A 15,803-nucleotide genomic window follows, 5' to 3' on the forward strand; every position below is an offset into this window, starting at 1 on the left:
GGGATCAAACCTGTGCCCCGTGCAGTAGAAGCACGGAGTCTTAACCACTGTACTGCCAAAGGCCATTATTTTTTTTAAAAGCTAATATATCTTATCAAATTTTAAAAGTGAATGAAAAGTTGAATTATCATGACCATACAGTAATATGTTAAAAATAGGAATGCTGAAAAATAGTCTTTAAGTTCTAAAAATGCATTCCAACTATCATAAGAAACTATTTTATAAGAAGAATAAAGCAACCAAAAAAAATGGAGATCTTGATCTATCAGTTTAAAAACAATAAAGTGACAATTTTTCATTCAATAACGTTTATAAAAACAACAGGGCTTCCCTGGTGGCGCAGTGGTTGAGAGTCCGCCTGCCGATGCAGGGGACAGGGGTTTGTGCCCCGGTCCGGGAAGATCCCACATGCCGCGGAGCGGCTGGGCCCGTGAGCCATGGCCGCTGAGCCTGCACGTCCGGAGCCTGTGCTCCGCAATGGGAGAGGCCACAACAGTGAGAGGCCCAGGTACCGCAAAAAAACAAAACAAAAAAAACCAACAAATAAATATAGGTAAGTTTAAATGATCCTTCTTTCTGCCATGCAGAAAATGATGTGGACAAGTGAAAGTGAGAAAACAGGATAGAAGACTACTGCAGAAGTCCAGGCAAGAAATAGTACTTGGTCTAAGGAGGTGGCAGTGAAGATGTTTTAGATGGATTTGGTAGAATCAGCAGGATACGGGACTCATTAGATGTTAAGGGCTAGAGGGTTCTCAAAGACGCCTCCCATACCTCTAGACTGGCCTGAGGGTAAGAAGGAGCCATTTACTAACAAGAGGGAAAAAACAGGAGAGAAGTAGATTTGATGGGAAAAGACCAAGGGCTCAATAACTAATGAAAGAATAGGAAATAGAAAAATCAATGGTACAGAACAAAGTTCAGAAAGGACTTTACTATATAACAGAATTTAGCTAATAATATGATGGCATTTCAAACAAAGAGGAGAGAGGGGCATAAATTATTCAGTAATTGCTGTTGCTAATAAATTGGGGGAGGGGCAAATTGGAGCCCAACCTCACAAATGAAATCAAAATGGATTCCAGATGAATTAAAATTTTAAATCTAAAAATAAAACTGTAAAAGTAAAGAAAATGTTGTAATTTCTGATTTTATTTAAATTTCTATATTTTAAAGTTGGTGAAAGGCTCTTGAAAGCATAGTAGCACAGCAAAATGCCATAAAGAAAAAAATACTAAAATTACTGCTAAAAATACCAAAATTAAACTTCAGAATTGTCAAGGGGAAAAGAAATGTTAAATGACAAAGAAAAAAACTAGGAGAAAATGTTTACTATGCATTTAAAGAAGAGTTGCAATAATTAACATATCAAAAACAGTTTATTTAAGTTAATGAGAAAAACACATAAAAACAACCGAAAAATGAGCAAACACAATTCACAAATCAAATACAGAGGTCCAATAAACATCCTAGGGCATTCAACCTCAATAGTTAATACACAATGGCAGATTCATTTTTTCCAAAAGGATTTAGAGAGCAGGTATGCATCTGTTAATTATTTGAGTACGATCACACAATCAAATGTATAGAAAACAACAGCTCATCAACACTGCTGATGAGAGAGTATAAGCTACTAAAATTTTTCTGAAAGGCAATTTGGCAATGTATATCAAAAAGCCCCCAAACAAGGCATCAATCCTACGTTTAAGAACTTATCTTAAGGGAAGGATTTTAAAAGATGTATGTATAAGCTTGGTCATTATAACATGCACATAACAGTAAAAACTGGAAGCCAACAGGGATTAATTAAAAACATTAAAAGTGATGATGCAGCAAATCTTACTTTTAACTTGAAAAGCTGTTTATATATATTGCTGGTGAAAAAAGCTATGGTATGATTCCATTTTAGTTCAACATTATTTATAACTATAAACATATGTTCCTCTGTATTAAGAAGAGTCTGGAAAGATACAATGAACTATGTTATCTCTGCATAGTAAGATTACTGTTGAATTTCACTTTGTTATTCATCTTTTTCCTAACATCTGATTATTTTTACAACACATATAACATGCGTGTGTATAAAAATATCGATAATATACAAGGTACTACTACAAATCAGTAAGAAAAACATTTCAATAGAAAAATGGGCAAAGAATATGAATAGGCAATTGACAGATGAGTACCAATGGACAAAAAAATAAACAAAAAGATGCTCAACCTCATTAACAACCAAGGAAATGCAAATCAAGGAGAGAGATAACTTCACATCTATCCATACAGCAAAAATCAGCATGTCTGATTGCTTCACATGCTGATGAGGTCACGGAGAAACAAGTATTCACATATACTGCTGGTAAGAATGTAGATTTAGGGACTTCCCTGGTGGCGCAGTGGATAAGACTCCACGCTCCCAATGCAGGGGGCCTGGGTTTGTACCTGGTCAGGGAACTAGATCCCACATGCATGCCGCAGCCAAGAGTTCGCATGCCGCAACTAAGGAGCCCACGTGCTGCAACTAAGAACTGCTGCAACCAAATAAATAAATAAATATAAAAAAAAGAATGTAGATTTATACAGCCACTTTGAAAGATAAAAGTGTGCATACAAGGAGATGTGTCAGGAATATTCACTACACTATTGTTTATTAATAGCAAAAATTGGAAACAGTAGGGAAATGGTTATGTAATATAAGGCAAGGAACTCTAGAGGGCTGTTTAGAAGAATGAGCTAGATCTCCAAGTAACGACCTGAGCAGAATCTAGGAATCTGTGGCATTCACATTATCTTTAAGATTGAAAAGCTGCTCCAGGACAACCAAGAGAGTTTTACAAAGTTAGCTCTGGGACATTTCAAAAGAACCCTTAACTTTGGCAGTTCCCCCTCAGGCACCTGGCAGAGATAATAGCAAGATGGAGGACAGGGGAAAACCTTCAGAAGTTCTCAAGACTGGTTTATGAGATCGCATACGATCACCCACAGTGAATGCACACTTCTCAGAAGCAGTGCAATCTAGAAACTAAGAAAGGACATTACAGAAGCCACATTACCACTTCTCAGGTAATCCAGATCCAAAGCCACTGCGTTCTAATGTTACTGACCATGACTACAGTAGAAAAGGCATCTTACAGTGACACCCAATATTAACACCTACCCCACACACTTATGTAAAACAAACAAAAGCCTCACAGACTGATACTTTAACTTACTACATGCCATGTGCTCGGGTTTCTTTTCCTATTCAATTCCATCTTATTTAAAATGCTGGTCATGACCCACTAAAATTGATTTTAGAACGTACTAGTGGATTTCGACCCAATCTGAAAAAATACCCAAAAAAAGCAGTTATTCTCACCATTCTATCTCCCAATGCCACTGCCACCACCACACCACCACTAAATTCTTCTGCTACCTTGCTTTTACTCAGGTCTTTCCACCCACCTGAAATATCTTCCTTACTCTTTTCCACCTTATAAATCCTATTAATTCTTCCAGACCTACCTATCAATAAAATCTCAACTCAATCAGTCATTTCCAGGCAGACTCTCTTGAAATGTTTTTTAAACTGTGAGAGCAATAATCATCCAATCAATTCATCCGTCAATTAATACTTTCTCTAGAATTATTATTCAAATTTTATACGTGAAATTCTTTTTCATAATCTTACTGAGGGCAAGGATTAGTCTTAAACTGATTTATAACGATTACAATTTTTTTTTTTTTTTTTTTTTTTTTTTTTTGCTGTACGCGGGCCTCTCACTGTTGTGGCCTCTCCCAGCGGCCATGACTCATGGGCCCAGCCACTCCACGGCATGTGGGATCCTCCCGAACCGGGGCACGAACCCGCGTCCCCTGTATCGGCAGGCGTACTCTCAACCACTGCACCACCAGGGAAGCCCAACCATTACTGTATCTTAGTAATGCCACACACATACATAGCTGTATACGGATTTTATTTCCTTGCAAGAGCCTCAGCTTATCCGTTCCCTCTAAGAGTTCAGAAAAAAATGCCACCCATAACTGAGAAAGATATTCTGTAAATCACCCTAGCACTACAATTAAATAACTGCTGAATAAACAGTCTGATGAAAGGACAATTAAATACAAAGCTCTCAAAATTCCCAAAGAATTTCCCTAGGAGAAGGGCTTACCTGTATGGTGAGGCCTGGGGCCATGACATTTAAATCTTTCTGCAGAGCTTGCTTGAGGTTTTCGTCTATTTGATCTGTTTTTGAAGCCAAGAACAACAGCTCTCATTACACTCAAAAAAATTTCCTTACATTGTATTAACATTTAAACAAAACCAATCATAATTAGACCTAAAGTTTCCATGGTACTATTCTTTTATAGAGCTTAAACCATTTCACACACATATGAAAACAAATATATAAGAGAGAGAGAGAGAGTTTTCCTTTTGTGTGAGGAAAAATTGTGAGGAATTACCGAACAAAGAAATTAAGGGAAGATGACAACCAGCTACTTGAAGTTTATCAAATAAATGGAGAATCCAGGTTTCTAATATCTTAATTCAGTGTCGTTACTTAATATGTATCCTGATTCTCTAAAAAAACAAATTTTCATCTTCAGTTAATCTTTATCCAAATTCCCAAATAACTAAATTTCATTTCCAGGGACCTCTGCCAATTATTTTGGATTTAAAAAGAGAGGGTGGGGGAAAGGCTCATAGGAAGGTCCTTGAAGCACACAAGAATGGACAATAAAGATGTTACTTCACTTGGCTTTGTAACTCATGAATTTTCTATCCACCTCAACAGTACCTTCCCCATTATTAAATAACCAGTGATGTGACAATTAAGGACAGACCAGTATTCTCAAACACCACCCCAATAGTTCTCAATCATCAATGAGGAATCAATTGGTAGATTTCTAAATTGATTAACCATCCCTATGCCTGCCTCTAAGAAATTCACTAAGAATTCCAGGAGGGAGAAGTGAGCAGCCAATAGCAGCAACCCAATCCCTGGCCAGAGCTTTCCCTAAAGTAACTTGTACAGAAGAGAGTCAACATAGCAAGCCTGAAACTACTATCCTTAGAAAGGCCTGTTTGCAATTTGGCCTCTGGCTGTCACCTGGGGTCATGGATTTGGAGAGCATTCCCTCTATCCCCAGAACTGATAACAATGACTCACTGTGCCTAAACTGTTTATTCAAACAATGTGTTTTATGCTGAACATCTACTTTCCTTCTGGGAATCTGGAATTTTGGTATATGCTAGGCAGAAGGTACCTACATGACCAGCCCACAGTAAAAATCCTGCGTAGAGAGTCTCTAATGAGCTTCTCCAGCAGGCAACATCTCACATGTATTGTTACAATTCAATGCTGTAGTAATTAAGTGTATCCTGCATGACTCCACTGGGAGAAGACGAAAGCTTGTGCCTGATTTCCCTCAGACTTCACCCAAGTGCCTTTTCCTTCTGCTTTGTATCCTTTTGCTGTAGTACATCTTAGCTGTATGATTATACTGAGTCCTGTCAGTCCTCCCAGCAAATCATCAAACGTGGGGGTGGGTCTTGGGAAACTCCAAGACACAGGTTCTTAATTTCTCCAAATTATCTGTTAAACTAGCAACAAAGCTAATTTTCAGTAAATTATCATAGTAAAAACAGAATATAGTCTGGGACTTCCCTGGTGGCACAGTGGTTAAGAATCCACCTGCCAATGCAGGGAACACGGGTTTGATCCCTGGTCTGGGAAGATCCCACATGCCGCGGAGCAACTAAGCCCGTGTGCCACAACTACTGAGCTCACATGCCACATCTACTGAAGCCCACGTGCTCCAGGGCCCGCGGGCCACAACTACTGAACCTGGGTGCTGCAACTACTGAAGCCCGCATGCCTAGAGCCTGTGCTCCATAACAAGAGAAGCCACCGCAATGAGAAGTCCGTGCACCACAACGAAGAGTAGCCCCTGCTCCCTGCAACTAGAGAAAGCCCACTTGCAGCAACGAAGACCCAGCGCAACCAAAAATAAAATTAATTAATTAATTTTAAAAAAGAACATAGTTTGTAACAAATAATCTTTTTCCAATCTCTACCAAGTTACATACTTTGTATTTCAGAAAATGGTTATCATTCTTAAAATATCTTGTTTGAGTAACTATTTGCTTAATTTAAGCAATTTTAAGCAAATTTAAGCAATTTTAAACTTAAGATAAAGAATATTTTAAAGACAATTGCTCTATTATAAATTCAGAAGAAATGCTCAAATAGCATGTTTACTAATATTATTATAGCATTCACAGACAAGTTGAACAAGATTTCTAATTGGTTATTTATATATTTAAAACAAATGAGACACTTACCAAACAATTCAATGTAAACTTCTTGAAGCGTGTGGGCACTGCAAAACTGGTTCAGTTCATGGTGGATTTTATTGAAGATTAAGGTCTTGTCATAATCTGCAGTGTAGTTCCTCACTATATCAAACACTGAAAGAGAGGTACTATCCATGTTCACCCATGTATGCTCTAATTCAGCCAAGGTAAAAGTTACAGTGATAAAATATACATGAGGAAAAGTGCCAATGAAATAGTGAAAACATGAAACACAACTCCAAGCCTTGATGTGTTCCTTGTGCCTTATTCTCCAGATATTACTGCATTTGCAATACTAATGGGCAAACTTCAAATTCCATACTAAGGAGAGTATATATTATCTTGGAGGTAATAAGGAACCATCAAAAATTGAGCAAGGGCATGACACAATCAGATCTGTACTTTGGCAGCAGAGTGAAAATGAATTGTGAGGCATATAAATCAGAGGCAGGGGAACTGTAAAGCAATTACTGCAAGGTAAAAGTTTAGTTAAGAGGTAAAGAGGGCCTGAACTAATTGAGGAACAGTGGGAATTAAAGAAGGAGACAGCTCCAAAAGACCATTTTCAAAAAGGCAGTTTTTAAAGCCTGTTTAAAAAAAAAAAAATGACAGGCTAGAAAGGAAAGAAGCTAACATTTCTGGGCCAGACTTTATATCAGGCAATTTATATACATTAACACTTAATTCTCACAAAAAATTTCCTTATTTTGCATAATATGAAACTGAGAAACAGAATTTCAGAAATGTGCCTAAGGGTACATACTAGAACATGCCAGAACCTGTGCCCTACTTATTAAAACATGCTTTCTCCCTTCAAATCCAAGACTTGCTCTACTCGCCTTCCCACGGAGGATACTAGATGTAACTGGATTCCAGATCACAACAGATGAACAGGCCATCAATAAATACTCGCTGACTAACTCATCCTCTTGATCATTTCCAAATGAGTTGGTGATACAATAGTTTCCTCTTTATCTCTGGCCAGAAAACGAGCCCTATCTCCCCTTCTATTTTTTCAATCATAGTCCATTCCACTGATTTGTGACCAGGGAAAGTAGATGATAAAAGACAGGAAAATACTTAATTGCTGAAAAATATAATCCAAATCCACTTGATAGTAATACAGGTTGCTCTCTCTTCTGAAATTCTTTTGCTATTTGTGCCTGTACCAGTGACATGAAACTTAGTACGACCTTACATTCCTATATATATATATATATATATATACACACACACACACACACACATACACACACACATATATATATATATTTTTAGGTCAGTATCATGTCTTCTCAAGTAAAATAAAAACCCCTTAACGCAAAGGCTCCAACTTCACCTTTTAAAACTGTTTTTGCCAACAAAGTATCCTGACATAGTAAGCATGCAAATTTTAGTAATAAGGATAAAAATAAAATGGCAGATCTTTTTAAAAACTTTATTTTATTATAGTTGATTTACAATGTTGTGTTAATTTCCACTGTATCGCAAAGCGATTCAGTTATACACACACACACATTCTTTTTCATGTTCTTCTCCATTATGGTTTATCACAGGATATTGAATGGAGTTCCCTGTGCTATACAGCAGGACCTTGTTGTTTATCCATTCTCTATAACAGTTTGCATCTGCTAATCCCAAACTCCCAATCCACCCCTCCTCCACAGCAACTATAAGTCTGTCCTGTTTCTGTTTCATAGATAAGTTCATTTGTGTCACATTTTAGATTCCACATATAAGTGGTATCATATGGTATTTGTCTTTCTAACTTACTTTACTTAGTATGACAATCTCTAGGTCCATCCATGTGGCTGCAAAATGACATTATTTCATTCTTTTTTATTGCTGAGTAGTATTCCACTGCATGTATGTACCACATCTTCTTTATCCATTCATCTGTCAATGGACACTTAGGTTGTTTCCACCTCTTGGGTATTGTGAATAGTGCTGCAATGAACACTGGGGTGTATGTATCTTTTCAAATTATAGTTTTGTCTGGGTACATGCCCAAGAGTAGGATTGCTCGATCATATGACAGCTCTATTTTTAGTCTTTTGAGGAACCTCCATACTGTTTTCCATAGTGGCTGCACCAATTTATGTTCCCACCAACAGTGGAGGAGGGTTCCCTTTTTTCCACACCCTCTCCAGCATTTGCTATTTGTAGACTTTTAAATGATGGCCATTCTGACTGGTGTGAGGTGATATCTCATTGTAGTGCTGATTTGCATTTCTCTAATAATTAGTGATGTTGAGCAGCTTTTCATGTGCCTGTTGGCCATCTGTATGTCTTCTTTGGAGAAATGTCCATTTAGGTCTTCTGAAAATGGCAGATCTTTTGATTGAAAGCAGGGTCTCGAAGAAACCCAAGTACACCCATGTTCATAGTAGTATTATTCACAATAGCTAAAACGTGGAAGTAATCCAAATGTCCATCAATGGATGAATGGATAAACAAAATGTGGTATATACATACAATGGAATATTATTCAGCCTTAAAAAGGAAGGAAATTCTGACACATGCTACTACAACACAGATGAACCCTGAGGACATTATGCTTAGTGAAATAAGCCAGTCACAAAAAGACAAATACTATATGATTCCATTTATGAGGTTCCTGGAGTAGTCAAATTCATGGAGAAAGAAAGTACAGACAGAAATGTCAGAAAGACAGAAATGGTGGATGCCAGGGCTGGGAGAGCGGGTGCATGAGGAGTTCTTGTTTAATGGGCAGGGAGTTTCAGTTTTGCAAGATGAAAAGAGTTATGGAGATGGATGCTGGTGATGGTTGCATAACAATGTGAATGTATGTAATGTCCACTGAATATTTAAAAGTGGTTAAGAAGGTAAATTTTATGTTACATGTATTTTATCACAATAAAAAAAACTACGAAAAGAAATCAAACATTAAAATGGTCAATCTTACTTCAGAACTCCTAATTAAGTTTTTGATTTGAACAGTACTCCATCTCTGTGAGTTTTCATCTTTTACCAAGAAAATGTTCTCCCCACACTGAGGACTTTCAGATTGCTTTGCAAGTTGTACCAAATCTCAACTAGAAAAGATTTTTCTATGGTCACAAATCAATGTAGCCAAGGAACTGATCAGTTAAAGACTTTTAACATGTAAGGATATTATTTCTCATCCTGACTGGATAAAATGCTACTTTCTAGAAATTCTAGAAATAATCAATGACTGTCTTGTTCTTAGATACACTCAGCTCAGCGTAACCCAAACAGTTGCAGAAAGTCAACTCTGTTGACCTATTTCTGTCGCCATTCCCTAGGAATGGAAAATATTCCAGCGATTATTTTTTTTAATATATATCAGAAAAGGATGAGGTCATAAAACTTTCCTTAGGGAATCTATTCCTATTCCTTAGAGAATCTCTCAGTTACAGATACTCTGATTATAACTATAACAGAATAGACGGGTACCATACCTGCACAAGGGGCCAACATATTAACCACTTCTATTCGGTCAATATAGATCATGACCCCACCACTAAAAACAGAGAAATGGAAAAATGTGAGCCAAATACAAACCTATTATTTTCCTAGATTATTTCTACATCATCAAACAAATCCCACATGATAGAAATTTAGAAGGAAAATCTAAAGACATATACTACTGATTGATTAAACTGACCTCACTGATCACTACTCAAATGACCCTGCACACACTCACCTGGCTCTCTCATAACCAAAAGCTCACCTCTGTAACTGCTGTGATCAAAATCAGCTCACAGGAAGACTAGACCTATAACCTAGAGCTGCTTAGCACTTTGCCCTTGTTAAATGAAGCCAACAGCTAAGGCAGTGCACTTCTCAAACTTCTCCATCAAGGAATCAGGTAAAGTGGTTCCCCAGAGGTATGGAGGCCAGCCACAGGCTGAAATTCTTTTGATTCCCTGCTTTATCTTAATCTACTTTTCATCTGTATTTATTCTAATATGAAAAGAAGAATCTTCCCCCAAACCTTGAAGTAAAACTGACACTCCAGAAAGATAGGTCTTGTTAATTAATGGCTTCCTATACTTCCTGGCCTACCAGCACAGACCCTGAGGAACATGTGAACCTCAATTTAAGATACATGAAGTTAAGAGATTTTGAAACTATACAACTAAACCTTGCTACCAACTTACAACAACATTTTTTTTCTGATAAAAAAGCATAATACCTGCTCACTGAAAAAAATCTGACAAATACATGAAAGCATGAAGATAAAAATAAAATTTACCCAACATCTCATCAGCTGCCAATTTTGAGTCATCTCTAAAGGGAATCTATAAAAAAGTTACAGATAGACCTAGGGAGAACTTGTATCAAATACATTAACTTCAAACAGAGAGAATGTGCTCCCTCTTTAAGAACATTTCTGTGATATTTTGGTCATTTAAAATACAGAATTTAAAACATACACTGAACTTTATACTCTTCTTCTGATACAATTCAATGTACTGATTATACTCTAAAAATAATTTGGGCCTTGCTTGCCTTTCTTGCCCCCAAACTTTACAGCAGTGATTTTTCAAAGTAAGGTCCTCAGACCAGCTCAGGATCACCTGGGACTTCTGCTAGAAATGCAAGTTCTCGGGTCTCATTCCAGACCTACTGAATCAGAAACTCTAAATTAGATGGCATTTAATACTACAGATGACAAGGTGAGCTGATTTCATTTTAAACTATCTACTGTTAGTTTAAAATGGCTCCTAAGATGGAAAGGTCCTATTTGGAGACAGGGCTTTTCTCAAATAATGCTCAGAAGAGAAATTCCCCTGGGTTACTACGATGCCTATTTGAAAGATGTTTAAGTGATCACAGCTTATGAACAGAAAATACATCTGAACCAAAGGGAGGTTGGTAAGCAAGGGGAATGCTTACCTTGTTCCACAAGGCACATTTTTAACTTCATCAGTTTGCAGTGTTGTCTGGGGAGGAAAAAATATCTCATCAATACTCAGCACACATATCATCAAAGAACCACTGGTCCCAAAGGAAAATCTCTAAAGAACTGCTGAAAGGTACGTACGTACAGGAGAGCTCCATTACAATTTTAGTCCCCAAAGATTAGCTATCAGAGCAATTTCTTTTTGTATCCTGGCAAACATGAAAGACTAGAGACAGAATATTTTACAGTTAATGTCTGAGTCAAGATGCCCCAGGAAGCTTCAATGCTCAATCTGAAAGTTTCAATGTTCAATCTCTCAGTCAGTCCCTTATTTGCATGGAGCTGGCCTGGGACTGCAAACTACATGGATTACCCACAAGGATACTACTGCTAGGATTTGTACTCTGAACTCTGATTCCACTGCTAATATTAATGGTTACAATGAAGGCAAAAGATAACTATTACATGCATACAAGCAGTCTTCAACTCAGAGGAGCCCCTGAGCTCAACACCAACCTTTTCCTCTAAAGCTATAGTCTGTATTTTAGTTCAGGTCCTAGAGATTTCTCGGACAGTCTCTCAATTTCCTTTTTAACAGAAATGCCACCATCAGCACTGCTTCCTCCTTGTGAACCAACCATCTGGTACTTAATTATTCTGCCCCTGTCACAACTTGGTTCGGATCCAGAATGACTCCCTATTGCACTTGAAGGCTTCCAACAGGTGAGCACATAATGAGTGTATTCTGGACACACTGCACCATATTAAGCCCAGAGCAACATAGTATTTTATGGAATACAGTGGAAAAAAGAAGCATGGTCCTTGTTTCCAAAGAGCTCACAATCCAACACAGGAGAAAAAATCCTTACAAAGCAATCCATAACAGATACAAATAACAGAGTATAAACTGAATTGTTAGGTATTAAGTGATAGAGTAAAATAATCATTTGAAAAGCTCTCTGAGGTGAAATATTTATAAGCCCAGTCTAGAGAAGGAGAAATAAGAACAGATAAGGCAGAGAAGCATCTTAAATTCAATATGTATCTATTCAAATACACAAAGTTGAGGACAAACTATGTGTATAGGTGTCAGGAAGCAGTTGGCTTGCCTGGAGCAGAAGGGACAATATAGATGAGGGGTGAAACTCTGAGAAGAGAACATGATGATGTTAGGCAGAGGGCCCTGAATGTTTGCTGGGGGGTTTGTGCTCTCCCCAGTCCACCTTATACACAGCCACAAACAAACCTTTCAAAAATAGGACTTTCCCTTCATTCCTTTGCTTATGTGTGTTGTGGTTCTCATTATCTATCATATCTGGAGGCAAGAAAACCAGCTGGGAAGCTAAAGTAGTAATTTATTTAGGTTAATGTAGAAAAGGCCATGGAAATTCAAAGCTTTCAACCCAGGAGATACAATAGAGAAGGGATTTGATAACTAGTTTCATATAAAATTCCAGGAGGAAAAAGAATAGAATGTTAAGTCTGGGGTTAAAAGGGTGATAGTAAACATTAGTGAAAGGATCTAGGTAGAGTTAGGGAAGTTGATAGAGGTGAGCTCAATTTATTTTATTTCCTTCGAAACATTCACCAAATTCATCTTCCAAATCAACTTTAAATATACATTCCTATTTAAACCTAAAGGATATTCTCTAGTCAATTTTCAAACCAAGTAGAACTAGGAAAGAGTTCAAATGTTAAATCTTCAATTTAACATCCTATCTTCATGTACTTTTATACTCCTTTCATATTACCTCAAAAATCTCCCCAGTATGAATGTTTATTTTAAAAGTCTTTGGTTTTGTTATATAAATATGTATTTTAAAGGCTGAAGGTTTTTATATTTTTCAAAACATAGTTTGTTTTTCTTACATCATATATGGGATCTCACATTTCCCCAAGATGCTTCTTAAATATTCCTTTCAAATGCCAAGTCTGTTAAGCCATTTGTTTACATAAGCTATGTCTTCTAATGTGTTCCAAAAATTCCTAAAAATAAGTTTATCTCATTCTTATGAAAACTTCTTAAAAGGGTTTTATTAATATAATTCTTTCCTAGAACGTTACAGTTTCACATATAAAGACAGACGATTTCTATAGTCACACTGACTCCAGCAGTAAATCTTTTTACTAATTTCATTTTCATTTCTTTTTTAATAAAATTATTTATTTATTTATTTATTTATTTATGGCTGAGTTGGGTCTTTGTTGCTGTGCACGGGCTTTCTCTAGTTGTGGCAAGTGGGGGCTACTCTTCATTGCAGTGCGTGGGCTTCTCATTGCAGTGGCTTCTCCTGTTGCGGAGCATGGGCTCTAGGTGCGCGGGCTTCAGTAGTTGTGGCACGTGGGCTCAGTAGTTGTGGTTCGTGGGCTCCAGAGCGCAGGCTCAGTAGTTGCGGTGCATGGGCTTAGCTGCTCCGCAGCATGTGGGATCTTCCCGGACCAGGGCTTGAACCCGTGTCCCCTGCATTGGCGGATTCTTAACCACTGCGCCACCAGGGAAGTCCCTCATTTTCATTTCTTATGACAGTTTATCACTCTATGTGTGTGTGTGTGTGTGTGTGTGTGTGTATGTACGAATACACACACACACATAAATATATAAACACACACACTGTGTAGTTGTTATATATGTAATTAAATTCTAAAATCTATTTGTTTACTGTCTGTATCTCTTTTATATATCTCTGCATCAGTATGACTCAACATACTAAGCTCCAAGAAGGCAGAGACAAATCTGCCTGGCTTTGAACAAGGTCTAAAAAAGCCCCTGATCTCTAAGGGTCTGATGATGCCATTGATAACATCAATATAAACTATTTAAGCTGTTGACAGGTTCATGCAAATAAAACCCCTTGTTTCACAGAGGAGTAACTGAAGTCTAGAACGGTTAAGTGATTTCTGCAAAGTCATGTAAACAATTAGTGGCAGAGCCAGAGCCAGAACCTAGTTTACAGGTTTCTGGCCCCATGTTCACTACACCATACCGCTTCCAGAGAAATCAGCTCAACTTAACAACTTTCACCACAAGTAGAAAGGTCAGAAATATAAACGTGTTATGACCCCTGCCTTCAAGAAGCTTGGAGACTTTCTGGAAAAAAAAAATTCACACAAAAACTTAAGAGAACAATACAAGACAACATTATTAAAGGAAATAAGATCAAGGGCCAAAATTTACAATACAGACTTTAAGGGCTATGGAAGAGGAGGGGAAGGATTTGTGATGAGCCTTAAAAAGGCTGGCAAGATTTAGATAGGAAATAAGGAATAAAGAGGGAGATGGTGAGAGAAGAGGTGACAGCTTCAGCCTAGGCAAGAGTGAATAAAATAAATATGGGAAAACAATATGGAAATCAGTCTGACTAGGGGAAGAACACTATACTTCACTTTAACAGACACAATTCTTGCCCCAAGCCATCTAAAAGGGAATTGGAGAGAAATCTGGAGGATTTAAGTATTCATAATGAAAACTCACTTAGCAGGAAGCCTAGACTTTAAATTACAAGATTAAATACATTGAATTTTCCCGAGCCCTGAAAAATTAGCAGCGGAGAGTAGACAAACTTCTGAATCCAAAGAGTTATAATCACACAGTGCCAGCAAAAGTAGTAACAATCTGGGCTTCCCTGGTGGCGCAGTGGTTGAGAGTCTGCCTGCTGATGCAGGGGACATGGGTTCGTGCCCCGGTGCGGAAAGATCCCACGTGCCGCGGAGCGGCTAGGCCCGTGAGCCATGGCCGCTGAGCCTGCGTGTCTGGAGCCTGTGCTCCGCAATGGGAGAGGCCACACACACACAAAGTAGTAACAATCTAATCCTGTTTTGTCATCTTGTTACCTCAAAAGATATTTACTAAGTGTCTGTTCTCAAGAACCAGCCGCTTATTTAAGATATTCTGGGATGCTGTCAAAATAGAACACTCACTAATGTTCCACATAAAATTATGCTTAATGTTCCAGGCAAAAATGTGAAGCAGAGAAGCTGTGTATAAAAATCCAGATCCTCCATGTTAACAGTAGCCCAGGAGCTTGCCTCTATGGAAACCAAACACCATTCTAAACCAAGTTATCACTGGTTTATATCTCTAGTTGTGTTTCAAAGTCCTGCTTTTATTTTGACAGCAGCAACAGAAAACCTGCTACATACCACTATACAGATGGGAGAAGTGAGTCCTTCCAAGCTGCCTAGCTCATACTTCGAATATACCTCAAGAGAGTGACGTGGTTCAAAACCATAACTTATGCTGTGACAACTGTACTCTGAACTTTTAACTCCTACAATTAAGTAAATATTACCATTAGCTTAAGAAATGAGGAATTCTATCTCCACCCATGAATGTGGTCACTGTTCCGCTCGCACCTGACTATCCAGTGTGGGGGCTTCCCTAGGAATCACTCACCTGCACAGATCTGAACGTAGTAATGAAAGGCAACATGATGTGATAGCCTGGTCCACTGGGGCTAGTTAGTAAAGCTCCTCCCCTGCAAAAAGATGTTTCAATTTGACAAGATTATAAAAAGAGAAATTCTCTTTCCAAATCTAAAATGCTATAATAAATATTCACTCTTACTCATGCTATTG

At 37.9% G+C, this 15,803-nt stretch overlaps 1 protein-coding gene across 2 annotated transcripts in view; it reads right to left on the reverse strand.

Annotated features, from left to right (window-relative positions):
• ERLIN1 (ER lipid raft associated 1) overlaps nucleotides 1–15,803 on the reverse strand; it is a 35,126-nt gene that overhangs the window by 16,827 nt on the left and 2,496 nt on the right. For both annotated transcript variants that reach the window (XM_007470334.1, XM_007470333.1), the window contains exons 3-7: nucleotides 15,622–15,703; nucleotides 11,222–11,268; nucleotides 9,781–9,842; nucleotides 6,326–6,451; nucleotides 4,152–4,225 (exon numbers count right to left, since the gene is read on the reverse strand). In XM_007470334.1, coding sequence (XP_007470396.1) covers nucleotides 4,152–4,225; nucleotides 6,326–6,451; nucleotides 9,781–9,842; nucleotides 11,222–11,268; nucleotides 15,622–15,703 — 391 coding nt within the window. The remainder of the gene's footprint in view (nucleotides 1–4,151; nucleotides 4,226–6,325; nucleotides 6,452–9,780; nucleotides 9,843–11,221; nucleotides 11,269–15,621; nucleotides 15,704–15,803) is intronic.

This window comes from Lipotes vexillifer, unplaced genomic scaffold (assembly GCF_000442215.2).
Source record: "Lipotes vexillifer unplaced genomic scaffold, Lipotes_vexillifer_v1.1 scaffold916, whole genome shotgun sequence".
Lineage (NCBI taxonomy): Eukaryota > Metazoa > Chordata > Mammalia > Artiodactyla > Lipotidae > Lipotes > Lipotes vexillifer.